This window comes from Salvelinus alpinus, chromosome 29 (assembly GCF_045679555.1).
Source record: "Salvelinus alpinus chromosome 29, SLU_Salpinus.1, whole genome shotgun sequence".
NCBI classification, from domain to species: Eukaryota; Metazoa; Chordata; class Actinopteri; order Salmoniformes; family Salmonidae; genus Salvelinus; species Salvelinus alpinus.
Genome location: NC_092114.1, coordinates 40,992,803 through 41,020,428, shown reverse-complemented (window position 1 = coordinate 41,020,428; position 27,626 = coordinate 40,992,803). Strand labels below are relative to the sequence as shown.

The 27,626-nt window shown below is 49.1% G+C and overlaps 1 protein-coding gene across 20 annotated transcripts in view; it reads right to left on the bottom strand.

Moving 5' to 3' along the window:
- The window catches only part of LOC139559012 (microtubule-actin cross-linking factor 1-like), a 259,756-nt gene that overhangs the window by 51,040 nt on the left and 181,090 nt on the right, over positions 1 to 27,626 (bottom strand). For 19 of the 20 annotated variants that reach the window (XM_071374618.1, XM_071374625.1, XM_071374623.1 and 16 more), the window contains 9 exons: positions 26,478 to 26,634; positions 26,131 to 26,242; positions 25,735 to 25,797; positions 24,887 to 25,128; positions 24,551 to 24,680; positions 23,638 to 23,837; positions 22,912 to 23,422; positions 21,689 to 22,683; positions 17,709 to 18,209 (listed from right to left, as the gene is read on the bottom strand). In XM_071374618.1, the coding sequence (XP_071230719.1) occupies positions 17,709 to 18,209; positions 21,689 to 22,683; positions 22,912 to 23,422; positions 23,638 to 23,837; positions 24,551 to 24,680; positions 24,887 to 25,128; positions 25,735 to 25,797; positions 26,131 to 26,242; positions 26,478 to 26,634 (2,911 nt within the window). The remainder of the gene's footprint in view (positions 1 to 17,708; positions 18,210 to 21,688; positions 22,684 to 22,911; positions 23,423 to 23,637; positions 23,838 to 24,550; positions 24,681 to 24,886; positions 25,129 to 25,734; positions 25,798 to 26,130; positions 26,243 to 26,477; positions 26,635 to 27,626) is intronic. The other variant, XM_071374610.1, reaches the window with a different exon arrangement.

The window sequence follows — 27,626 nt, the reverse complement described above, 5'->3', positions numbered from 1 at the left end:
AGTCTCACTGCATACACCGAAAATGAATACCGGCCCTTCTAACACTGAACATATACACAAGTTACATTGAAAGATGGAAGATGGAAGTGCTTACTTCAAAGCCTGTGATCTATGTGCACGTACACAAACATGTGAGGTACGTAAAACACCCCTACTGTAAGTTGGGCCATTTGAAACAGATTAGTCGAGCTGTTATTTAGAGTCAATGCAAACGACACACAGCGGTTTATAAGCCATACGCTTAAATAGTGCCAACACCGCACTTTACATAAAAAAAAGAAGCACATGATATTCTCTAACGGAATGTTCTGCCTCAAGTACATTTCTCGAACATGCTCCCTCATACACAATCGTATACACAGACAGCCTGAGGGTACTTTCCATTAAATGGACAGACCCCTCCTTGTGCATCATACTGCAATCATTTACAGTCTAACTACAGCAGTACAACAAGCTATGTGGCCCCCAACCCCCTTTTCCACTGCATTTCCCAAGCAGTATCTATATCAACCTAATGCCTTTGCAATACTGAAATGAATTGAGAGCCACTGTGATCACACTGCCTCCTATAGCCCAATGAGATATTAATACTAAGAACATGCTAAGACCAATCAGAATGAAGACAAGAGGACGGTGCTGAGAAGAGGGGTTTAGACTGAGAACTTGAGACACTGCACCAAGTACATAAACACCACCTTACCCTGAAACGTAGCCTACCAAGCTGAGACTGACCCACTGACTGAACCACTGACTAGCGGCGTCAGTTTCTGTCTGACTGGATCTTGACCATTGATTATTAACCTCAATTAAAGACGGATGGAAAACGGTTATACCTCAACCTGGGTCTCTATGTCGGGGCAGGGTGAGGGCGCTCCTCCCTGCCCTGTGGTCACTGGCCCTGAGGGGGTCTCACAGTCCGACCCTTCAGTCTCTGTTGTGGCAACTGGGGCCCTCTGGTCCTCCAACTGGCCCTCCCTGAAAAGCCCCTGGAGTAACCCGGATTCCAGCTCCTCCCACTCCCTGTTGGTACAAGGGGGGTCCAAGGCCGAGCCGTCAGAATCCCAGTCACTGTCCCCGGTCATGGACCCAAGGACGAAGTCCACTCCCGACTGGGTACCCTCAGAGTACGAGTCTCCATAGTCCAGCTCCTGGGCGTCCTCGCATGCGGAACCTCCGTCGGACCCCTGGGGGAGCCGCTCCGGGGCGGCCAAGTAAACAAAGCTGTCGGAGCAAAGGAAGGCCCCCTCGTCTGGCTCAGGGCAGGGTTTGGGGACAGGGCTGGGGGGTGTTGAGGAGTCCAGCGGGGAGGGGGGGCAGTCCTGAGGGAACGGGGGTGGCACGGAGACCGCCAGGTAAACAAAACTGTCAGTAGCCACAAAAGCGTCAGAGTTTTTGCTGTCCAGGCCTGGCCCTCTTGGCTCATGCTTGACGGGGGACAGTGGTAAGGGTGAAGGGGGGGCAGAGTCTCTTTGTTGGGCAGGGGAGTGTGAACGAGGGAGAGAGTCTGCAAGAGCTTTGGGGGTGCTTGTGGACCTCTGGTCCATGTCTTGCCCAGACATGTTCAGAGAAGAAACCTTATCTGCGGGGACAAAGCAGTTCCAAGTGTCTGATGACGCAAGTGTCATCCCCTCAGTGACAGAGGTTGTCTCCTTAGCAACTTCACTAATCTCTGAAGAGAACAGCTCCTCTTGACAGGAAGTTAGTTCATCAACATCCTCTGCAGTACTAACCCTCATTTCTCCATCTGAGTGGGTCGACCCAGGGGATTGGTCCACGCTAGCCTCCTCACTGTCCCAACTAGGCTCAGGTTGCTCACATGCACTCGAGTCTGGCGCCCTCTCCTTCGCCTCCTCCACCTCCTGTTCTTCCCCCTTGGCATAAGGGTTCTGTGGGCTGGGGGATGGAGGAGGTGGGGAGGCCGTGTGGAGGCACAACCCTGTTTCCTCGACCTCTTGAACCGATGACGCCCCGCTGTCCAGTTCCCACTCGCTCTCAGCGGGTGGCTCGTGTTCACAGTCGTTCTGGGTGGTGTCGGACAAAGCAGTTCTGTCTGGCTGGGACATGTGGACCCCGCTTGAGTCGGACTCAGGGAGAAGTCCGCAGACCGAGTCCATCTCAGTAGTCTCGGGACAACGCCGCTCTTCTTCGCCTTCATAATCAATTACACATTGCTCTTCTTCATCAATATGATATTGTTCATCTTCAACGAGAACCTGGTGGAGTTCATAACAGGGCTGTGCTTCCTCCAGGTCAGTGTGTTCAGAGCTCTGTAGTTGGACCTGGTCCATGTGTTCAGGACTAGGTGGTGGTGAAACTGAGAAGGGGTTTTCCAACCGGGGCTCAGCGCAATCAGTCTCTGTCCTTTGATCGATATCCATAGGGGCAGTTTCCACAAAATATATACAGGCAGCAGTGGCTTCCTCCTGCTCCTCCTCTTCCTCATCCTCCTCCTCTACACTGGCTAGGGTGTAGGGATCTGTTGCCTCACTAGATTCAGGGTCCACAGAGCTCTCCCCTCCCTCCTCCTCTAAACATTGTCTCTCCAGCTCTAGGAAAAGGTCATCTGAGCCAGCCCCTGAGCTGGGGCAGGGGGAGGCACTGGGGGCCCTAGGCCCACCAAAACCTGTTGGAGGGGTAAGAAGGGGCCAATGTCCAGAAGACTCTGATTGTTGGGGTTCCCAGCCCTCTCCAGAGTCCCCCTCCCAACATTGGTCAATTATCTCCCTATTCTCCAGCTTCAGCATTGCCTCCCACTCCCTCTCCTCTCTCCTAGCCCTCTCCTCCTCTTCTTCAATTTCCCCTTTCTTATCCGCCACTTCTCCCCCCTCTCTTGTCCCTTCTTCCTCCCCTTTTCCTTCTTCCTCCATGTCCACTTCATCCTCCTCCAGCTCCTGTAAGATCCTGCGTTCATCCTCCTCGAATTTGAGCTCAGAGGCGGTTCGTTGCCGGAGCTCACCATTAGGGGGAGCCCAGCCCAAAAGTCCCACTTCACCCCCCTCCTGGCTGAGGCAGGGGGAGAGTGGCAGCCCTCCATGGGCCAGCCCCTCCTCTTCCTGGAGGAAAGGTGAGGGGGGGTCCAGTAGGTAGAATGACTCCTCGTCCAGGTCACTGTCCTCTCCCAATAAGGGGGGCAGGGGAGGCAGAACGGGGAAGAGGTGGCGCATGCCCCCGTGGGACCTCTTTCCCCCTCTCATGCTGCGGGGCCAGGTGCGTGCTTTGGTCGGGGGGCAGAACACCGGTTTCGGTGGGGCCAACTGGGGTAGGAGAGGGGCTTTGTCCAGGTCTTGTTCTAGGAGAGGAGAGTCCGTCTCTCTTTCAGAGTCAGAAGCCTTGGCCGCTTCAGGGCTCTCCTCAGTAATTATTTTGATACCAGCTTTGGGAGATACAGCCGGGCGCCTATGATGCTTGTCCTTTTTTTTGTCCAGCTGTGCGGTAGCATTGGGACTCTGCTGTGGGGTGCTCCCAGAGCCCTGGTGGTGTTGGGTAGGTAACTGCACCGATGGTTGTTCTTTTGAGGGGGAGGGTAGTGCATGTGTTTGCTTGTGTTGTTTTTGGAGCAGGGGGTGAAGTTGTTTTTGCCTGCTGACAGGGTGCTGTTGGAGGGGGGGAATGGGACTCAGTGTCAACGAAGGGGAGGATGAGACAGGAGTGTGAGGACCCCCGGACGACAAAGTGGAAGGCGAGTAAGGAGGTAAGGGGGGTGTGGAGGTGGTTGGAGGAGTTGGTGGCGGAAGTAGAGAAAGTGGAATCCCAGGACCGGACAGACGCTTCTCAGCACTCTCCCCAGGAGAAAACTCAAGCCTCTCTGCAAACTCTGGGTAACTGGGGGGCATAAACGCCTTCCAGGAACGACGATTGGGGTTGTCTTTCTTATCGCTGCCCTGGTGGCGCCTTTTTACTGCGGCTGCTCCACAGGAGGCAGAGGACAAGGGTGTGATGGGTAAACCAGAACCACCGCAACTTCCAGGTGGCGACATGCTCTGGGGATCGCCGGTTAGCTTGAGGGCATCAAAGATCACCCTTTCGTCCAGTCTTTTAACTCCGGCATCAGCGTGCGCCCTTGACACAAAGACGCTCCCTAAGTCAGCCCCGATGGTGCCGTTGCTGGAGAGGGTGCTGGCCTCTCCGCCGCCGCCAGAGCCCAGGGTGCTGCGCGAGGGCTGGCTGAGCTTGGAGGAGCCCTGGTCGATCTGCTCGTTAATACGCATGGTGTCGTAGATGGAACGCTGGGGGACATAGCAGTCCTCGATGTAGGCCTCATCCTCGTCCCCCTTCCCCAGGCATCGGGGGTTTTGCCTCAGGCAGTCCGGCCGGCTCAGGGGCTTTCCCATTCCTCAGCTGCCCCTGGGGGAGATCCCCTGACGGCCTGCAGTGGTCCTTTATAGGGGCAGGGTGGCCCCCCTCGGGGACGGGGCCAATAAGTATTCCACAGAAAACAATGGGGAAAATACCTTAATGGGTGGGTTGAAAAAGAGTTCAGTTGCTCAACCGTTCCCGGTCCAATCCACAATCCCAAACATGAATCCGCTTCAATGGCCAAAATGTCAAAAGGTTTGCAATCTACATTACAAGACCATAGGTCCACATGTTACTATGTCACCTCAATAGCAGTGCAGCAGCATATCCCGGCGCTATCTGAAACGCAGAGAAGCATCAGTGAGTGAGTGTCCTGCATGCAGATGCTCCTCTCCTCCGGCAGCATATTAATCAGCACTGCTCGTTTGGAAGGTTATCAGGAAGGAGGCAGGGGCTGTCTCGTAGACGTCCAAAGTCCAGAACGAGGTGAGTGCCGTGGAGATAACAACCCTTTGTTCCTTTTTGTTCCGTTTGACGTCAACTCCCCCCTCACACACACACACAGAGTCGTTCAACTCCCTACTCCTGAATCCTTTCCCACTCTTCAACTCCTTCCTTCCCTTCCTGCTCTCCTCGCTCTGCCACAACAGGATAAGCAGCAGAGAAGGGTTGAGCAACTGTCTCAGTGAGAAGCAGCCAAAGAAGTGTGTAAAGTCTCCTTTTAAGGTGAGAAATCCACTACTCCCTGATATAAAGAGATTGTGCGGGGGGGGGGGGAAGAAAAAAGTGCAGTCCCAATGGCTTTGTTGATGGTTTTCTGTCTTGGTTCAAGTTTTGTTGTCAACCCAAAACCATGAGAATGACCTAATAAAAGAGTGGATCCTTTTGAGGGAATCAAAACTGCAGCAAAAATCTCACACAAAGTAACCGAGCAGTCACTCATGTCCTGTGAGTGTGTCCTTGCAGACAGTCTATATTTTCTCTCTCCTTTTTCTCTCTCCCAATCTGATCACAAAGCATGAGTGATGTGTGTCTGAAGGCAGCGGCCCGCTCTGTGCCTGGAGTGCTCTTTCATCCCTCTTGCTGACATCATCATTATCCTCATCATCAGCGAAAAAGTCAATCCCATCATCCGCCACTCCGCACAAGTCAGTCTTGCAATTCAAAAACCAGAACAAAGAGATCCAGAGCCTTTTCCTAGCGTAGACTAGACGCCTGTCTATCATCTCCCACCTTCCATCACGCTGCTCATCCACAGCTCCAGGCAAGAAGAGACAGTAAATCCAGAGCGGAGGCTGAATCCGGGAGGGGGTGAGAGGGTTCGTTAGGGAGAGAGGGTAGGTGGGTTAGGGGGGGGTGAGCCCAGTCGTGGGACTGTATCCAGAGGGCAGAGACCCAGACAGTCCGAGACCCAGTCTGAGCGCTGCTTCTGACTCTGCCTTGCAGGCGGTTCTCTCTCCCAGACAATCCCCGGACACTCTCCTTTTCTTCCCTTCTTTATCTCTCCACTTCTATCTTTTTTAGAGAGCTCCGTTGATGAAACAAAGCGCCACGCAATCCCAGTTCTTCTTCCTGTTTTTTTTGTTGCAGGCAGGCTTCCTTGCTTTCTTTCTGTCGCTCAGTCTCTCTGTTCTCAGGCCACTACACAGACTGAAATGGTTTGCAGCTGCTAAAAAAAAAAAAAATCTCCCAATTTCTCCTCTCTCCCTCGCTCACTCAGTCACTCCCCCTTCTCTGTCTCTCTCGCTCACTCACTCACTCGTTCGTTTCTTCTCTGTCTCGCTCTCTCTTTCAAACTGTTTTTGTTTAAATCCAGCTCTGCTGGTTCTGTTTCCTGCTCTGGTATTAAAACACAGGAAGTGCTCCAATCATGCTGGTTTCCTCTCCCGAAAAAAACATGTGAGAGGGGTGGGGGAGTGAGCTACAGATAGGGAGAGGAAGGAGGGGTGCGTGGAGCCAAATAGAGAGGGGGGGGGGGGGGGTTGCTTTTTAAAAATAAATCACGGGATAACGAGAGAAGATTATCCCACGCTAAGCACTCGGCAAATCATCTTTCAAAATTAACGGCTAAATAGACTGAGGATAAAATGAAAAGACGAACACAGGTGAGGGGGATTGTTGCTAGGCAGGATGGTACTATTTCGCAGTGTTCACAAGCTCAGGAGGAGTGAAAGAGAGACGCTAGTATTGTGAGACTGCGACATTCATCACTGCTTTGTAATCCAGAACCGAATCTCCTGGGCAAATCACCTCCCCCTCAGAGCACAAAAACGCTGTCCGCAGAGAGGGAAATGATACAGAGAAACAGTGAGCGAGAGAAAGAAAGAAGGAAAGAAAGCGGGAGGGATGGAGGGGAGTGGAGAGTGATTGAGGGAGGGGAACTGCTAGCAAGCCAGAAAAAAAAAAAGAAAAAAAAAAGAGGCTTATCAATAACGGCTTTTGTATTTTCCAAAATAAACAGTCTATATGCATACAAGGAAGTAGAATCTCCATCTATCCTGTTCCCCCTCTTTTTTACAGGTTTCCAAGCAGCCGCTTGCTATTCTCCAGCGTGACAGTGTAAAACAACATGGAGAAGAGACACAAAAGTCGTCAATATTCACAATCAGTCTCCACTTCTGCATTCCCGACCGCCGCTCTAGTGTAACCCAATCCAGCAAGGAGAGGGGTGTATGTGTGTGTGTGTGTGGGGGGGGGGGCTCAGGGGCAAAGGAGGCTAGGTGTTACAGAAAAGGGGGCCTCAGGATGCCACACCAAAAATCTATGCACACAGTCGGGGGAATCCAGCAAGCATGACAGCAACCCCTGGTACCAGACTAAAGTGGAGTATTTTAACCAATGATGTGTATATGGATTGCTGATGCTATGTATTGGCCATTGAGTCTTTGAAGCCACCGGTCGGCCATATTGGCACTACCCAGTAGGAGCAGTTCTCCATTCCATGAATGGAATTCTACAGTATTTCAATTCAATGGAAGTATATTTTTGTTGTAGTGGGGACAGTAACATTAGTAATCTCAAATTTACTTTATACTTACAAAATATTTTTGGGGAACGGTGGGGAAGTGCCAAGATGGAGGCACAGTGGCTTCAACCCAGCGCCCCCTATCAGTCATCTAGTGTATATATAAATCATTGATTTGAACCATGTTTGTTTTTCTCCTTGTATCCCTGATACAGTGCCTGTTGTGGTTCAGTTCCTACACCTCCACTCGTTCTTCTCTCTTATCCTGCCTTCCCTTTTACAGTTGCTATGACTGTTCGTTTAAAGACCTCTGGCAGAGACAGCAGCCGATGTGAACTCAACTAACGCATGCCTGCCTTCTCCCTCGCTCTGTCGCTCTTTAGTCCACACACATTCTTCACTTGATAGGGGGAGGGAGTTCTCTCTCGCTTTCCCTCCCCCCTCTCTCTGTCGTCGAACTGTTGCTGCGAGCCGCCCGTGGCCTGCATGTCAAACACGCTAAATACTCCACTCTTCCTTTTTAACTCCCTCCCCCCCCCTCCCCTCTCACTCCCTCTGTCAGTTGTGGTGCAGCTGTCATGGCTGCGTCCAAGGAAAACGTCTTCATAGAAACAAAAGGGGTTTGTCCCTCCTCTGCTCAGCCCCCCCCCCAAAGCTTCCTCAGTCTCGCGCGACCTACAATGCCCCCCACAGCACAAGCCGCTCCAAATTGAACCGCGCACACGTGGGCCAGCTACCAGGAGAGATGGAACGCCAGTGAGGGGAAATGAGTGAGGGATAGAAAGAAAGAGGAAAGAGGGAAGAACACAAGGGGTACACAGGCAAGATAATACATCAATACTATTACTTATTTTTTACGCCCTCTCTGCCGTCTCCATTTTGATTGTGTCGGATTTGATCATTCCATCCTTGACCCTTTTCTTGCAGTCTATGTGTCCACCCCCCACTCCTCTCCTCTAAATTGTCATTCATCCCCCGTTCATTTGGTCTGTCACGGCTGCTTAAATGAGTCACAGTTCTGCCTCAGACAGGAAGCGGGAGGGGCGAGCAGGCCCCAAAATCCCCCGGTGAGCTACACACAGTGGGGACTCAAAGCAACGGAATCCATTAACGTTTAGCCGTCAGCCAAAAGGCCATGCTGTAGGTCTCTAGACTTCATACCATAATGTAGACCGACGACCGTCTCCGCAAAGTCAGTAGAGCTGTTTGGTGATATATGCAGGTGTCTACAGGATACTGATAGTATTGACTTTGCTGTGGCTGGTTTACTCACAAGAGAACTGTAGAAATGACAGTGTGCTCTCTCTCTCTCTCCTTTCCCTGTATTTCTCCCTTTCCCTTTCTCTCAACAGAACTCAAATCACATCTCACCATCTATCCATATCGCATCTTTTTAAAGCACTGTTGTCATTTAAGGCAATTCTCTCCATTTTTTCCCCCTTTCTCCCTCCTCTCTTTCCATTCCCCCTTTCCCTCCTCTCTCTTGCCTCTATTGCCTCTGCCCCTTTCTCCCACTCGTATCCAGGCAGCAAGGAAGTGCTCTCCCTCTCAGCAGCAGTTTTATTATTAACTAGCAGCGTTGTACCTGAGCGGCTCAATGCGGCCATTGTCTGCCCCCCCCCCCCCACACACACAGACACAAAGAGAAGCATGAAAAACCACCCAGAAACTTCAACCAGTCTGCCACAGTACATATAGTGAATAACAGGCTTGTCAATCAAATGAATACTGGGGGGTACAATGCTTCTAGGTGTTACAGATTGTTTAACTAAAGTCATGTGTGGCCAAGTGGGCACATGTGGTTTCTGTAATGAAGAACTCACACCTTCATACCTGAAAGACTAGCATATTGTCCCTAAGACGTTGCCAAACTACGGCGTTACGCATCATTAGGGTCTGAATATGGGGCCCGTATGTGAATGTTCAAGTTTTTTCCCCACATCCTAATCCTGGCCAAATTAGAGGTCACATTTCTGCTTTGTTCCCAGTTTCTGTGTTTTGCTAATTAAAAATAGACACGCACACAAACAAACGCTTTCTTCCTCTTTCCAAACAACACCTGTGCTGGGCCCCGCTGTGGCCAGTGAGGAGTGAGTGAGAGGGCCAACTCTACTCACACACAGCATTCTACTATCCATGGTATCCCACATTCCCAACTCTGAGTGTATACCAACATTACATACATTCTTCTACGTAGATTATTGGGCTTCTTAATTTGACACATTATTCTAGTTGTGTAGTTTATGTAAAGAGGCAGTGTATTTGTTACGGCTGGGCTGGTGACAGAGGACGGTGACGATAAGGGACGAGGAGAGATGTGCTGTGGCATGCCCGTCTAATTCACAACAGCTGAGACAATATAGGACCCCGATAGCAGGGAGATGGAGAAAGATGTCACACACACACAAGTGTGTGTTCTCACTCAGACAGTGAGCATGGTAAAGGAAAGGTCAATCTGAAATGAATCTGCTATGATTAGTGAAAACTGTGTTAACCTGATCCAATCAACCCCTTAGGATGGAAAATAAACAAAGGCGAAAATGAACCAAAGAGTTGATGAACAAAAGGAGCTAAATCAACAGAGGAGTGGAGACCCACAAAATCAGGCCAGGTCTCTGAAGATGATAAATGAGGAACGCAACCATCCAAGTCCCGGGGAATATTTACGGGAACACCTAATCAACATGACATCATATTACCAGTAAGTCACGTCGCTTTCAATGTAAACTATCTATCAAAGAATCTTCAGCAAAAAGAGAGCCAATTTCACATTATTAAGTGGGGGGGGGGGGGGGGGGGGGGGGTTAACAAGAATTGAGGGAGTTGTAAGCTGATCCTAGAGCTGTGGCTATGGCCCAATCCTACCCGAAGCGTGCACATCAGCTACATCATAAACCCCCCCCCCCAAAAAAAGACTACCCCAGAATCCTTTACAGCATGTCTCTGAGGATTTGGGTGGAGGGAGAGATGAGAGATCTATCTCACCAAGGTTTATATACTATTCAAAATCATTTCAAATACTTTAGCTGGCCTATATTGAGCTTGCCTGTTGCACTGAACCAATAAGAACGTCCAAAGTCCCAAACCATGCTCACTTAGCACCTCAGGCAGGCTAAAGCAGACGCTCTAAAGAATTTGAACGATTTTAAATAGTATTTGAAACCAGGATGGGGGCCGATGCAGCAGGGAGGGTGGAGAGAGGGGGGAAAGCAGGGGTGAGGACAGCAGAGACGCGATGGCATGATTTAAGGGAAGGATTCCTCATCCGTCACCTCTGTCCCCCTTACCAGCCCTATACAGGAATTCCCAGTTGTAGTGGGGGGACTTCACAACACCTCAACTCATCCCTATCCCGCTCCATAGACTATGTCAGCTGCTCTGGAGCAAAGGGACATGCAGTAGAGCCACACCCTGGAGTCTCTGTGTGTGTGTGTGTGTGTGTGTGTGTGTGTGTGTGTGTGTGTGTGTGTGTGTGTCAGAGGATGTTTCTAATTCCAGCTTTTTTCAGGGGGCGTGTCCGGAATCTCAGCTGTCTCCCCACCCTCCACACACATCCTCCCGAGAGACACACACACACACCTAGTGGGCACACAAAGCACCCCTAAACACACAAGTGAATTCTGCTGATCACATAAGAGCACATGTACGCAGATAGTATGGCCAGCTATAAAAACATACTTGATAAACAGTCGGACTTGTCCGAACACGGGCCAACACGCCACATGTACGGAGAGGGACTGAGAGGGACTGCCGCAGGCCACTTAAAAACAACACCGCCCTACCCTTCCCCTCCCTCTTTCTCTCATCCGCCCCTCCGTCTCTTTGTGACTCAATACGACTTCACTAATCTGACAAGATCCTCTTGCACCTTACCCCCTAATCGTTACCACCCCCCCTAATGACATCATCTCTGTGGATTGGTAGTCTTTTTCCCTTCAGTCTAAACTGGGGTCTGGTGGGGGGATGGGATGGTGGAGCAGACAGGCTAGTCTGCTTTCAGGGCAGACAGACATGTTTAGGTTTGAAATGACCTGGCGAGATCCATTACATGCCCAGAGAGGAGAGCGGGACATAGAGGGAGAGGGGGCTTGAGAGAGAAAGAGAGAGAGAGAGAGAGAGAGAGAGAGAGAGAGAGAGAGAGGGGGCTTGAGAGAGAAAGAGAGAGAGAGAGAGGGGGCTTGAGAGAGAAAGAGAGAGAGAGAGGAAAGGAGAAGAGGGAGGGGTGAAATGTGGCAAGTGGGCTCCCTGAGTGAATGAAAGAGGATCTTAGGGAAAGGGAAGTCTTGCTTATCCTCATCTGCCTCTCTCTCTTCCTACCTCGCACTCCTCCCCCTCTCTCTCCTCACCACCCCTCCCTCTCTCTTCCTACCTCGCACTCCTCCCCCTCTCTCTCCTCACCACCCCTCCCTCTCTTTCTACCTCTCTCCCCTCACCACCCCTCCCTCTCTCTTTCTACCTCTCTCCCCTCACCACCCCTCCCTCTCTCTTCCTACCTCGCACTCCTCCCCCTCTCTCTCCTCACCACCCCTCCCTCTCTTTCTACCTCTCTCCCCTCACCACCCCTCCCTCTCTTTCTACCTCTCTCCCCTCACCACCCCTCCCTCTCTTTCTACCTCTCTCCCCTCACCACCCCTCCCTCTCTCTTCCTACCTCCCACTCCTCCCCCTCTCTCTCCTCACCACCCCTCCCTCTCTTTCTACCTCTCTCCCCTCACCACCCCTCCCTCTCTTTCTACCTCTCTCCCCTCACCACCCCTCCCTCTCTCTTTCTACCTCTCTCCCCTCACCACCCCTCCCTCTCTCTTTCTACCTCTCACTCCTCACCACCCCTCCCCTCTCTCTTTCTACCTCTCACTCCTCACCACCCCTCCCCCTCTCTCTCCTCACCACCCCTCCCTCTCTTTCTACCTCTCTCCCCTCACCACCCCTCCCTCTCTCTTTCTACCTCTCTCTCCTCACCACCCCTTCCTCTCTCTTTCTGCCTCTCACTCCTCACCACCCCTCCCTCTCTCTTTCTTTCTACCTCTCACTCCTCACCACCCCCCCCTCTCTCTCTCTTTCTTTCTACCTCTCACTCCTCACCACCCCTCCCTCTCTCTTTCTTTCTACCTCTCACTCCTCACCACCCCTCCCTCTCTCTTTCTTTCTACCTCTCACTCCTCACCACCCCTCCCTCCCTCTCTCTTTCTACCTCTCACTCCTCACCACCCCTCCCTCCATCTCTTTCTACCTCTCACTCCTCACCACCCCTCCCCTCCATCTCTTTCTACCTCTCACTCCTCACCACCCCTCCCCTCTCTCTCTTTCTACCTCTCTCCCCTCACCACCCCCCCTCTCTCTTTCTACCTCTCTCCCCTCACCACCCCCCCCCTCTCTCTTTCTACCTCTCTCCCCTCACCACCCCTCCCTCTCTCTCTCTTTCTACCTCTCACTCCTCACCACCCCTCCCTCTCTCTTTCTTTCTACCTCTCACTCCCTCTTTCTACCTCTCACTCCTCACCACCCCTCCCTCTCTCTTTCTTTCTACCTCTCACTCCTCACCACCCCTCCCTCCCTCTCTCTTTCTACCTCTCACTCCTCACCACCCCTCCCTCCATCTCTTTCTACCTCTCACTCCTCACCACCCCTCCCCTCTCTCTCTTTCTACCTCTCTCCCCTCACCCCCCCTCTCTCTTTCTACCTCTCTCCCCTCACCACCCCTCCCTCTCCCTCTCACTCCTCACCACCTCCCTCTCTACCTCACCTCCTCCCTCTCTCTACCTCTCACTCCTCACCCCCCCCCTCTCTCTACCTCTCACTCCTCACCACCCCCCTCTCTCTACCTCTCACTCCTCACCACCCCCCTCTCTCTACCTCTCACTTCTCACCACCCCCCTCTCTCTCTACCTCACTCCTCACCACCTCGCTCCTCACCACCCCCCTCTCTCTACCTCACCACCCCCTCTCTCTACCTCACCACCCCCTCTCTCTACCTCACCACCCCCTCTCTCTACCTCACCACCCCCTCTCTCTACCTCTCACTCCTCACCACCCCCCTCTCTCTACCTCTCACTCCTCACCACCCCCCTCTCTCTACCTCTCACTCCTCACCACCCCCCTCTCTCTACCTCTCACTCCTCACCACCCCCCTCTCTCTACCTCTCACTTCTCACCACCCCCCTCTCTCTCTACCTCTCACTCCTCACCACCCCCCTCTCTCTCTACCTCTCACTCCTCACCACCCCCCTCTCTCTCTACCTCTCACTCCTCACCACCCCCCTCTCTCTCTACCTCTCACTCCTCACCACCCCCCTCTCTCTCTACCTCTCACTCCTCACCACCCCCCTCTCTCTACCTCACTCCTCACCACCCCCCTCTCTCTACCTCTCACTCCTCACCACCCCCCTCTCTCTACCTCTCACTCCTCACCACCCCCCTCTCTCCCTGTAGACCCCTTCCTATGCACCCAGACTAACTCTTCATGCTCTAGATACAGCGCCGGCTGTACTTTTACAATTATTACTGCTATTACTACTGGCTGTAGTCAATGCCAGCAATGCCCAGCTTGTGTCTACATTTACACTGGAACATTCCATTAAGCTGTCGCCCTTCTCTTTTCCTCTCGCTCGCTAACTGCTATTCAGCTATTCACCGATTTCTCTTTCTCTCTCCCCCCCTTTCGCTCCTCTCCCTGCTCGTCTTCTGCCAAACATCCATCCCGCTTGCTCTCATTAAGAGGGGGAAAGAAAGGGATGGGGAGAAAGTAGTGGGGGGGCCAACCACAATATTAATAGTGTCGATAAATCAAGGGAGTAGAGAATAAGAGACAGCACAGGGAGGAAGAAGAAAGCTCACCAAGACACCAGCTAAACCAATCAGAAACCAGTGTCCAGTAAGTCTAGCAACACACCCTCCAATCAGATTAGGCTTGTCCTATATTTTAACAGGTTTATAATTATCCTTTTTTATTTGATATAATGACAATATAACCAATCATTAACATCATCTACTTAAAAATTCCACCATCTTAGGGAGCTTTTATATATACTTTTATTTAACTAGGCAAGTCAGTTAAGAACAAATTCTTATTTTCAATGACTACCTAGGAACAGTGGGTTAACTTCATTGGGGAAGGGGGCAGTATTTTCACGTCCGGATGAAAAGCGTGCCCAGAGTAAACTGCCTGCTACTCAGCCCCAAATCCTAGGATATGCATATTATTATTAGATTTTGATAGAACATACTCGGAGGTTTCTAAAACTGTTTGAATGATGTCTGTGAGTATAACAGAACTCATACGGCAGGCAATAACCTGAGAAAAAATCCAACCAGGAAGTGGGAAATCTGAAGTTTGTAGGTTTTCAACTCTTTGCTTAGCCAAGATACAGTGGAAATGGGGTCATGTTGCACTTCCTAAGGCTTCCACTAGATGTCATCAGTCTATAGAACCTTGTTTGATGCTTCTACTGTGAAGTGGGGCCGAATGAGAGGGGAATGACTCAGAGGCCTGGCAGAATGCTTTGAGCTCGTGACGCTCGTTCACGTGAGAGCGAGCTCTGTTCCATTTGCTTTTCTGAAGACAGAGGAATTCTCCGGTTGGAACATTATTGAAGATTTATGATAAAAACATCCTAAAGATTGATTCTATACATCGTTTGACATGTTTCTACGGACTGTAACGGAACTTTTTGGACTTTTCGTCCGTACTTTCCGCTGGACTTGCACGCGCGTCGTGAGTTTAGATTATGTACTGAACACGCGAACAACAAGGAGGAATTTGGACATAAATGATGGACATTATCGAACAAAACAAACATTTATTGTTGAACTGGGATTCCTGGGAGTGCATTCTGATGAAGATCATCAAAGGTAAGTGAATATTTATAATGCTATTTCTGACTTATGTTGGAGTCAACATGGCGGGTATCTCTTTGGGTTGATTTGTCGTCTTAGCGCCGTACTCAGATTATTGCATGGTCTGCTTTTTCCGTAAAGTTTTTTTGAAATCTGACACAGCGTTTGCATTAAGGAGAAGTGGATCTAAAATTCAATGTGTAACACTTGTATTTTCATCAACATGTATGATGACTATTTCTGTAAATTGATGTGGCGCTCTGCAAAATCACCCGATGTTTTGGAACTACTGAACATAACGCGCCAATGTAAACTGAGATTTTGGATATAAATATGAACTTATTTATTGTGTAACATGAAGTCCTATGAGTGTCATCTGATGAAGATCATCAAAGGTTAGTGATTAATTTTATCTATATTTCTGCTTTTTGTGACTCCTCTCTTTGGCTGGAAAAATGGCTGTGTTTTTCTGTGAATAGGCACTCACCTAACATAATCGTTTGGTTTGTTTTCGTCGTAAAGCCTATTTGAAATCGGACACTGTGGCTGGATTTACATGTATGTTTGAGGAATTTTAATTATGGGATTTCTGTTGTTTTGAATTTGGCGCCCTGCAGTTTCACTGGCTGTTGACGAGGTGAGACGCTACCGTCCCACAAACCCTAGAGAGGTTAACTGCCTTGTTCAGGGGCAGAACGACAGATTTGTACCTTGTCAGCTCGGGGATTCGATCTTGCAACCTTTCGGTTACTAGTCCAACGCTCTAACTACTAGGCTACGCTGCCGCCCCAGAGCTACTGTATCTAGTAAATAAACAGATAGGAAGGGGGGTGTTGCAAACGTACTGACATACCGGTACTTCTAGTGCAGAGGATGTGGCATAAAGCACAGTAAAAAATATATATGTTTAATATCAATGGACTCAGCCAGAAAGACCTGTCTGTGTTGTATAGTACTCATGAAATATCATGTAACATTTCACAATGAATGGAAACCAATGGAAAGTAGCAGTACAATGGAGCGGCCCTGTTTCTGTATTGCTATTTAGCAGGACACAGCAAATTCCTATGGAACGTTCTACAGCAGATTCCTATTGAGGGGGAAGGAGTAGGCTAATTCTTGTTGGCTGGGTTACCTAGCCTGGGATTTCTCCTAGACGGCTGGGGGAGCATAGCTTGAAGAAAAAAACAAACGTATGGTGTGCGAATCGCTCTGGTATCAAACTTAGCCTGTCGTCCGTCACCGTGGTGACAGGCCCTAACGAGTTCCAAGGGCTGGCGCCGGAGCAGTAGGGGGTCAGAGGGGGGGTTGAGGGAACATTATAAGAACGTTTAGACGCGAGCGAGTCAGCATGGGCGAAGAAGTGCGTCAGACACTTGAAGTAGAGCAGTGCTGCTGTGACTAAACTCTCGTCTCTGCCTGGCTGTAGAACTCAGTCACACCCCCTGCGATGCTCCTATGAATTATATATCACTCCTTTCTTGCATATAAGCTCACTCAAGTCCCCTACATACCTCAGTCCCCATACCTCTCTTCTGCCCCCCCCAGACTGCTCTATAAATACAGCTGAGAGCCAGAGGAACGACTTGAGTTAGGAGAGGGGTCACACTCCATCACAACACCCTCCTCACAGCCCACTGTAGGAGCGGAGTCAGGAAAGAAACGTCACCCGTCCAAAATCCTGTTGGGGAAGGGAAGTAGCGAGAGAGCAAAGTTGAAGCTGGAGTTGATTTATAGAAGAGAGGATGCCACGGTACACTTCCTACAGTAGGCATAGTCCCACAGACAGAGAGAGACACGCACTCAAAGCATCTGCGCTAGAAGAGGCTTAATCCACAAAGTTCAACAACCAAGAAGGGTCAAGTACTTTCCTCTGAGACCTCTCCCAAGAAATGGCTCTTATGTAACTGAAGGCTTTCAAAAGGATCTGTGTTAGTCAATTGCTTATTTCAATAAGACGCACTAATTCTGTTGCAGGTCAGAGTCAAGCACCAGCTGAGAGGTTCTAACAAAATGGCCGCCAGAGCAACAACTGTGCAATACTATATACACAATGTCTGCTATATTTCTATGCACGTTTGTTGAATATAATTCAAACCAAAGTACGTCAAGCTCAATTCTAGAAGAAATATAGCTTTTCACAACAACCCTAGCTGAACTGGTTCTAATAAATCCGCAATGCAATGTTTCCCAAATGGTGGCTTGTGGCTAGGTAATACTGGAGCTGTGGCTAGAAACAAAGTTTTCCATTCTCTGAGGAGTCACAAGACAATTCAGAAGGCTGTTCATTGATGCCGGCACCAAAAACACTTGGGAAACGCATGCCAAGCTCACTTCTAGGAGGCTGTACTACAGTATAACCATAGCTAGCTCTACCCAATTTACTAATCTCTGAAGACATAATGCCCAAAGAAATGACATGATAGCGCAGAACAAAAACTTTACAATAGAGTAGCCATAGAAAGATGATTATTTCCAGGCCTGGATGAAGTCAATATGGCCGGCGGCCCATCCATCACGGAACATTGACTTGAACGGGATTGTCCATTCTAGTCAATACATTTCAGTAGTAGCACATTCACATTCCCAACCATAAACATCAAACTTGTTCTTACCTTGAACTCGTGCAGCTGCTGCTTGATGGTGTCCACCTCCGTCCCCACCACGCCCTGCGAGTTCAGCCCCTCCTCTGCCCGTCCCAGTAGCCCTTGCAGCGCCGCCACCTGGGCGTAGAATTCTCCCACCTTCTCGGCAGCTGCCCCGATCTGCTCCAGTCTGGCCTGGCCCCTCTCGGCCAGCTTCCCAGCCTGGCGGCTCAGGGCCTCCGTCTCTCTCCTCAGGGCGAGGAGATCGGGAGACGACCCCTCTCGGCGGAGCATGGCGGTGCAGTCGCCCCCGTGACCTTCGAGCTCCGACCTCAACGTGGCCAGGCGAGCCAGGAAAGTGCGGACGGCGTCCGCCTGCGAGGCGAGCGAGTCGGCATCGCGCCCCACGGGACTCAGCGAGTCCAGCTCGTCGTCCAGGTCGGCCAGGCGGGAGAAGAGGTCGCGTACCGAGGACTGGACTTCCCCCACACCCTGGAGACGGGACTCCAGGGTGGAACAGCACTTTTCAATCTAGAGGCGGGAGGGAGGGAAGGAGGAGAAGGACGGAGAGACAGTTAATAATGTTAGCAAGTTGAAAGTGGCATGGCGCCTTGCTGATGTAATAATATGATATAAATAGCGGGACAAATCATGCTTCATGATTCAGCCTAGTTAATGTATCCTAGCTCTCTGCTTTGAGTCCTAACTGTCTCATTTGCGATGTGGAGGAAAGGAATGTGATCAGAGCGGTGGGATAAGAGACAAACTTATCTTATTAATAATGGTCAAATGTAATGACTTCTGACCATGTATCTGATTAAATACCATACTGATTTGTACCCGTCTATAAGTAACTATCTATGGCACATTTGGGAATTATACATACAGTGCCTTCAGAAAGTATTCATACCACTTGACTTATTCCACATTTTGTTGTGTTACAGTCTGAATTCAAAATTGATTAAATATGTTTTTTTCTCACCCATCTACACACAATACCCCATAATGACAAAGTGAAAACATGTTTAAAAATGTTAGAAAATATATTGAAAATTAAATACAGAAATATTTAATTTACTATTTTAATATTTAAAAGTATTCACACCCCTTTGCATATTAAACTCAGGTTCATCCAATTTCCTTTGATCATCCATGAGATGCCACTTCAACCTGATTGGAGTCCACCTGTGGCTAATTCCACTGTTTGGACATGATTTAGAAAGAAACACACCTGCCTACAGATGGCCCCACAGTTGACAGTGTACAGTATGTCAGAGCAGAAACGATACCATGAAGGCCAAGGAACTGTCTGTAGATCACCGAGATAGAATTGTGATGAGGCATATGTCTGGGGAAGGGTATAAAACAATTTGAAGAGTGTTGGAAGTTTCCAAGAGCACAGTGGTCTCCATCATTCGGAAATTAAAAAAATATGGAATTACCCAGACTCTGCCTAGAGCTGGCCGTACGACCAAACGGGCAAGAAGGACCTTGGTCAGGGAGGTGACCGAGAACCCAATGACCACTGACAGAACTACTTGGCTGGAGTTTGCAAAAAGGTACGTGAAATACTCAGATTCTAAAGCAAAAGATTCTGTGGTCTGATGAGACAAACATTCAACTAATTTGGCCTGAATGCAAAGCACAATGTCTGGAGAAAACCAGGCACAGCTCATCACAAGTTCAACACCATCCCTACCATGAAGCATGGTGGTGCCAGAATCATGCTATGGGGATGCTTTACAGCAGCAGGGACTGGGAGATTGGTAAGGATAGAGGGAACAATGAATGGAGCCAAACACAGGAAAACCCTTGATGAGAACCTGCTTCAGAGTGCAAACGACCTTAGAAGGTGGTGAAGATTTACATTCCAACAGGACAATTAGCCAAAGCAATGGCTTCAAAACAAAAATGTGAAAGTCCTTGAGTGGCCCATCCTATTGAAGATTGCTGTTCACAGCCGCTCCCCATCTAACTTAACAAAGCTTGAGAGAATCTGCAAGGATGAATGGGGGAAAAAATCCCCAAATCCAGATGTGCAAAGCTGATATACAACATACCCAAGACAACTCAAAGCTGGTATACAACATACCCAAGACAACTCAAAGCTGATACACAACATACCCAAGACAACTCAAAGCTGATATACAACATACCCAAGACAACTCAAAGCTGATATACAACATACCCAAGACAACTCAAAGCTAATATACAACATACCCAAGACAACTCAAAGCTGATATACAACATACCCAAGACAACTCAAAGCTGATATACAACATACCCAAGACAACTCAAAGCTGATACACAACATACCCAAGACAACTCAAAGCTGATATACAACATACCCAAGACAACTCAAAGCTGATATACAACATACCCAAGACAACTCAAAGCTGATATACAACATACCCAAGACAACTCAAAGCTGATATACAACATACCCAAGACAACTCAAAGCTGATATACAACATACCCAAGACAACTCAAAGCTGATATACAACATACCCAAGACAACTCAAAGCTGATATACAACATACCCAAGACAACTCAAAGCTGATATACAACATACCCAAGACAACTCAAAGCTGATACACAACATACCCAAGACAACTCAAAGCTGATACACAACATACCCAAGACAACTCAAAGCTGATACACAACATACCCAAGACAACTCAAAGCTGATACACAACATACCCAAGACAACTCAAAGCTGATACACAACATACCCAAGACAACTCAAAGCTGATACAAAATACCCAAGACAACTCAAAGCTGATATACAACATACCCATGACAACTCAAAGCTGATACACAACATACCCAAGACAACTCAAAGCTGATACAAAATACACAAGACAACTCAAAGCTGATACAACATACCCATGACAACTCAAAGCTGATACACAACATACCCAAGACAACTCAAAGCTGATACACAACATACCCAAGACAACTCAAAGCTGATACAAAATACCCAAGACAACTCAAAGCTGATATACAACATACCCATGACAACTCAAAGCTGATACACAACATACCCAAGACAACTCAAAGCTGATACAAAATACACAAGACAACTCAAAGCTGATACAACATACCCAAGACAACTCAAAGCTGTAATCGCCACCAAAGGTGCTTCTACAAAGTATTGACTCGGGTGTGAATACCTATTTAAATGAGCTCTTTCTGTATTTGATCATCAATAAATTAGCAAACATTTCTAAAAACAGGTTTTCACTTAGTCATTGTGGGGTATTGTGTGTGGATGGGTGAGACTTTTTTTTTTATTGAATCAATTTTGAATTCAGGCTGTAACAACAAAATGTGGAATAAGTCAAGGGCTATGAATACTTTCTGAAGGCCCTGGATCACTATACAGAACAATGCTCTTGACTCGTTGGTTTACATCTCAGTAAAGTGATTCAATGGTCTGAAGTTTCCTATCTGTACAATGACCATATAAGACACTGGAACTCTGAATACTTGAACTCCTCTGTCAGCTTAAACACGTTCTGTTCTCCATCTCAACTCACACACACATGCACATACATACATGCTCACACACACACACACGCTCAGTCACAACACACAAGCCTTCACACCCTCGCACACAATGACCTTTGCTAAAACTAGCTCCTCCTTTGGATCAGCCACACTCCAGGCTGAATAGATTGGCTGTGTTACAATACTCATAAATGGCTTCCTTTCATTGTCTCCTTTCCTTACTTGTCCACTAACGTAATTGTAAAGGATGATGTAATTGTAAAAGTGCAAGTCCAACAAACCAAAACAAATGCTTTCAAAAGAGGAAAGCCCGTTGAAGAGTATTGAGACACCCTTATTGTTTTTGTGTATTATATTTTTCAAAACTGTTTCATTTTTGGAACATTCTTCTATTGAACAGAATACAGGCCTCCATCTTTCATCTGAGTGTCGATTAAATATTTATACTTTTTTTATATATGAAATACAGTTTATACTAAATTCCTCACACATCTTCTCACCTTTTCGCTGACGTCTCCAAACTCTCTGTCCGTGTCTCGGGCCTGCTGCTCCAGCCTCTGTCCTCCCTCTCCACCACCCCCTGCTGTGTGGGGTGCGTCCTGCACAAGCCCCTGGGCCAGATCCCTCAGGTAGGCCACCTGTGGCTGCAGCGAGTGGAGCGTCTCCTGCTGGCTCCTCAGCCGCTCCAGGCTCTTGTTGCTGCACGCCTGTGGGCCCAGCGCCTCCTGCACCTCGATCTGATGCCGCGCCGCCTCCAGCCTCCTCTCCACCGTCTGCCGCCCGTCCTCAAACTCCTTAAGTCGACCCGCTAACTCTTCCAGCTGGGAAACACAGTTCTGGAGTTTTTCTGCCAGCCCGTCGACTCTACGGTTGAGTTGGGCTTTTTCGTCACGTATGTCTTCTTCTCCGACGCGGCAGTGTTCCAGGAGTTGGTCGGCTGCAGTGTTTAAATCCTCCAGGAGTGGGCGATGGTGCTCCAGGTCTAACCCCAGCTGCCTGGCCTTCTGCAAGGCCTCGTCCAGGGCCGCAGGGTCGAGGGAGGGCTGGATGTCAGCTTCCCGCTTCTCGCACTCTGTCACCCAGGGCGTGAGCTTGGCGCGGTGCTGCTGGTAACTCTCGGCCTTGGTCAGGGCGGTTTTCAGCCGGTTCTGGCGTTCCACGATGCACTGATTAAGCTCATCCCAGTCCTGGCGTAGGGTGGCGAGCCGGGACTGTAAGGCTGATCTTTCTTCGCCGCCGGCGGGTAGCTTGGCGAGCAGGGAGGCCCCCTCGGCCTGGATGAGCTCGTAGGGGCCACGTTGGCTGGCCACCCCACGATGAAGCTCGTCTTGCTGGGCAAACAGGGTCCGGATAGCCTCGGGCTGGCAGGGGAGGGAGTCGGCGGTAGAGTCTCTTTGACCACCCTGGTTGTCCAGCCAGCTCCGCAGCTCCTCGAACATCTGCTGGAACTGCTGGGTGCTTGAGAGAGCGGCTTGGAGCTGGGATAGACCGTCAGCTGAGGGAGAGGACAGAGGATTTCAACGCTATCCATTTACAGATGTTTTGATGAAGAACATTTAACCAGAAGGACTAGCTACCTGAGAGGTTATAGCGCTGGATTCAAAACCTTGACAACTAGCCACAAAGAGACCAAAAACCCCAGAATATAGCCTCCACCACATACAAATACTACTGAAGCCAACAGAGATTCATACAAACACCATAGGCAAGACAGAAGACTCACTGGCCCTCTCCTCCAGGCTCCTCAGCGGGCTGCTCACGCTCTCCAGCCTCTTCTTCAGCTCGTCTCTCAGGTAAGGTTCAACCACGATGGCGCTCAGCTCGCCGCACAGCTTCTCCGCCTCGCCCAACTCTTCCCTCCTCTGCTCCAGCTCAGAGCGGATCTCGCCTGTCTCCTGCAGGCGCTGTTTCAGGGCCTCGGGCTGGGCACTGAGCGAGGCCTGGCCGTCCAGCCGCTCGCCTAGCGCCCCCACGCTAACCGAAAGGTCCTTCAGCAGGGCCTGGTATCGCTCGCTGGTGCCCTGGGCCTGGTCGATGTGCTCCGAGCGTCGGGACAGACGTTGAGTGAGGTCGTCCCACTGCTGAGAGATGGAGCCCAGCTCGGACCGGACCTCTGCTAGGTCCTTGGCATCCTGCGGGGAGGAGTCGCCACCAGACGGGGAAAGGATGCCCTCGGCCGCCTGGGTGAGTTGGTCGAACTGGGGCCGGCGGGTCTCAAACTCACGCAGCATGAACTGTGGAGGACGGAGGGAAGGGAAAGAGGAGGAGTCAGAACATTCTGTCAATCAGGAATAATCTCTACATTTTGGCTAGTACAGCTTATCACTAATTAATAAGAACGCTGTTGGTAATCGTTTATGCCGATTCAAGAACAGAATTGGCAAGTTGTGGACAATCTATTGTGATATTCTTTTTCATGTGTTCAACATAGAGGACCTGAACTATGTACCTGCACTTGTTGTTTCTGGGTGTTCAGCATGTTGGTGTCGATGCTCAGGGGTCCCAGCACACTCATCATCAGCTCCTTCTCTCTGAGCCACGGACCCAACTGACTGGCTGCTGTGGCAAAGCTGCCCAGCCTATCGGCACAGGTCTCCAGTTCCGTCTGTCTCTGTACTGCCGTCTCATTGGCCTTTGCCCAGCGGGAGTCTAAGTAAATAGGAAGTGAACGTTGGAGTGAAAAACCATAGCAACTATTACTTATATTCAAAAATGACTAACAAAATAGTGGAGAACCATAACAGTGAAACTGATGGGTTCCATGAGTGACTCAGCCCGACTGAATAAACAATTTGATTATAGACCCAGTTATTATTTTGACAGGCTTATGTCCACAAACTATTTTTTTATTCTGCCTCTGTACGCTTTCCTCATGACTCATACACTGGGTATCCAGCAGAGAGAGTGAGTCTTGGATCCACATGGCTTTGAAATAAGGCCCTGCGTGAAATGTGTGGAGAAAGGAACAAGGCAGAGCTCCTATCTTCAAAACCACAGGGCTATAAATCAGGTCAGGGTAAAGACATCAAGAATTTGAAGGTGATTTTAATAGCTTTGACAAGGAGTCATCCCATTCATTCGCTACATTAAAAATAAAATACTTTGCTGAGGCAAATCTCAAATAACTACGACATTAGCCGGTCTTCTTATCCTCTGAAATGTACAGAACCATATGTTCCTTAAACGGATTCATCTACCATTCAAAATGGCTGGCTCTATTAATTATTTGATTCAGGGCAAAGTCTTAGGTAGATGCCCATGCAAATTATACAGGCCTACTGGTTCCTTATGTTAGAAAGTGTCCCTTACCACACAACTATTCAAAATGGCCGACCCTATTCATCCATCCCAGTACAACTCACCGATCTCCTTCATTTGTTGTCTCCAGGTGTCTGCCTCTGGGGAGTCTGGGTTGTCTGCTATCAGCTTCTCCAGGGTGCTCTTCAGCTCCTCCACCTTCCCAGAATGCTCTGCCAGCTCAGACAGTAAGGCCTAAAGTATAGAGAAAGAAGAGCATATCAGTATGTTGGCTACAAAAAGACGAGGATAAGCATTTAGAATGGAAGCAATAGAATGTAAAATGTTTATGTCAGCTAGGGGGTGATACATTATTTTCCAATGTAGCATTGTTGACCAACTAGCAGAGACATAATACACCCCAATATTGACTGTGGTTTGACCCGAGTCCAGACACTCACCTTGTTCTCCTGGGCCTGGGCGCGTACCAACTCAGGTTTGGAGGGGGAGGTGGTGGTCTGGCCCAGGTGCAGGCTGTTCTCCCGGTCTCCCAGCCAGCGGCTGAGCTCCTCGGTACCCTGGCTGGCCTTCTGTCTGAGCTCCAGAGAAGCCTCCTGGTGCCCCCGTCTGTTCTTCAGTTCCCCTCCCAGCTCCTCGTAACGACCGTTCACTTCCGCCACCGCCACCTGCATCTCTGTCAGGTCTGAGAGAAAGAAGGACGACAATCTATCAAAACAAACCCAATCCCATTTAATTGGTATGGTGTTTTGGTGATTGGTATGGAGTCATATGTTGCGTGGTCCTCCCACTACCACTCAGGAAACCATGCCGTTTATTAGACTACAGATGAAATAAGTGATGAACTTCACAGGGTGGTGAAAGTGAACGTGATGGAGCTTGATACTCCTTTCCAATAAATAACGAGGGTCTTATTCTGGTGACATGATGCATATTGTTTTTATGCAGATTTTTGAATATTTCGCATGAAAACCTGGGTCGCCAGTTGGATGGAAACCTAGCTACTGAAGGACTTTGGTGGACGTTATTATCCCGAGCAACCGAATATTAGTGACAACAAACATTTGTAATGGTGTTAGACACTGCAGTAGCACACATACTGTAAGAAGCTCACAGACAGAAGACAGACACACAGACAGAAAATGGATACACGGTAAGCATTTTTGGGAGCGAGCGAGCAGATTGTACGCCAAAGCAGTGACGTCCACAGTAGTAAGCGCTGGAGAGCATCTCGTACGAGGAAGGAGGCCAGAGACGATTGGTTTGGATGAGGGAGTGAGGGTGAGCTCACCTTTGCATGTGTGAATGCCATTAACCCTGCTGGGGCTGTCTGCACCATTGATCTGGGGAACACCTGGGAGAGAGACACACACACTACACTCAGACAACTACACACATTGCAACAGACACTAACACACATTCGCGTACAGACCAACACAAACACTGATAAGCATATAACACGACCAGTCTCTGGGTTGCCACACGCTGTACACACAGACAGTTTTGCATGGACATGTTTTGCACTTAAAAGATAGCATTTCCTCACAGTACACGCACACACTGATAGCACGCTGATAGCATAGACTTCAACACGCACAATACACACCTCACAGACAGAGCGTGGATGAACTTGGACATGCAGGCAGCAGGGGACGCACACAGGCAGATGTTTCCCCATTCCCCTTACCTGTCTTGGCCTGGGGGGCTGTGATGTTGATGATGAGGGTCTCCAGTTCTGATCCAGTCTTGTTCAGCTCCTGAACCTGAACCCCCTGGGCCTCCCAGTCACTCAGTAAGTCCTTAGTAGAAAAAAATGTCAGAAAGTTATTAATGGCCTTATATAATTCCTCAATGAATATTCACACGGACATGTCGTTCTGAATCACTATCATGCTTTGGAACGTATTTATCACTACGGAATCTAGCAATACCTTAGAATGAGTGAAATATGTTTCAGTGATTGATTGAGGATTCTGTTTGCTGCATGAGTGTGATTAAACCAGGTACTAATTTTAAAAAAGGACACACACACACCGTGAGCTGCTGCACTCTCCTCTGCAGGGCCTCTGTGCTGAGGTTGGGCTCTTTGGGAGGCAGCTGCTCCTGTGTTGTCTGGAGCCACCTGAGGAGGGAGCCAGAGAGAGAGCGGAACTGGCCCAACCGCTGCTCACAACTCTGGGTGGCGTTGTTCCTGGAGAGGGAAGGAGAAGGATAGAGACAAGTGAAGATGAGGGGATGGCGAGAGAAACAAGATGGGGGGAAGAAAAAAAGAGAGGGACAGAAATAGAGGGGGGGTAGACGTTGAGAAAGCGGGTGAAAAACAAAAGAGGGATGAAGAGAGGAGAAAGAGATGGAAAGAGGGAGAGATCATTTGAATTCAATCCCACTATCATGTCCATATAAAACACACAACCATCACATTAAAATCACATGCTCCATGACACAAAAAGAGAGAGTTACGCAGTCAAGGATAAACCAGTATCTCGACCGTATTCGCCCAAGGCTATAGTCTCCTTGGCCTTGACCCCTGCTTTGTACCTGTTCTGCCCCAATCGCAGCTGCTTTCAAAACACTGCACTGACTGCGGTGCACACAGACAAAACAATCATGATATAACAGTCTGGGTCATTGAAAGTGTTTTATTTATGTTTTGTTCACAGTCTGTAAGTGAGAGCCTCTTTTGTATGTCTGATAAATGGACACTGAACTGTGCCCACCAAGGCTTATTTTAGTAACCGCTGACCACATTCATTCCTGCGCCATCAGCTAACACGGTCCACCCCCCCACACCATTGTTGGCAACTCACAGCGTTAAGAGACAGGCCTAATCCCTCACTATATATTGTTAGGTTCTTATTTCTCAGAGTAAATGACTCACGGACACTATAGAAGCTTTAACCAAGTTGAATCATTCCCCAAAGGTTCTGTACAGCTGAAATCAGACCGCTAAACATCTCAGACATCACAGTTTATATGCATCCTCCTTCAGACACTCCTCCTTACAGTTTATGGCTCCACAGGAAAGAAGGTAACCAGATACCAACCCTGATGACTCCCTTAAGGGGAACTGACCTCACCCCTCACCTCCTGACCTCAACCCCTTCTTCACCTAATCCACAGATATCCATCTGTCTTTCCTATATCAACACGTCGCTCTCCTCTCCTCCAACAAACACATTCCAA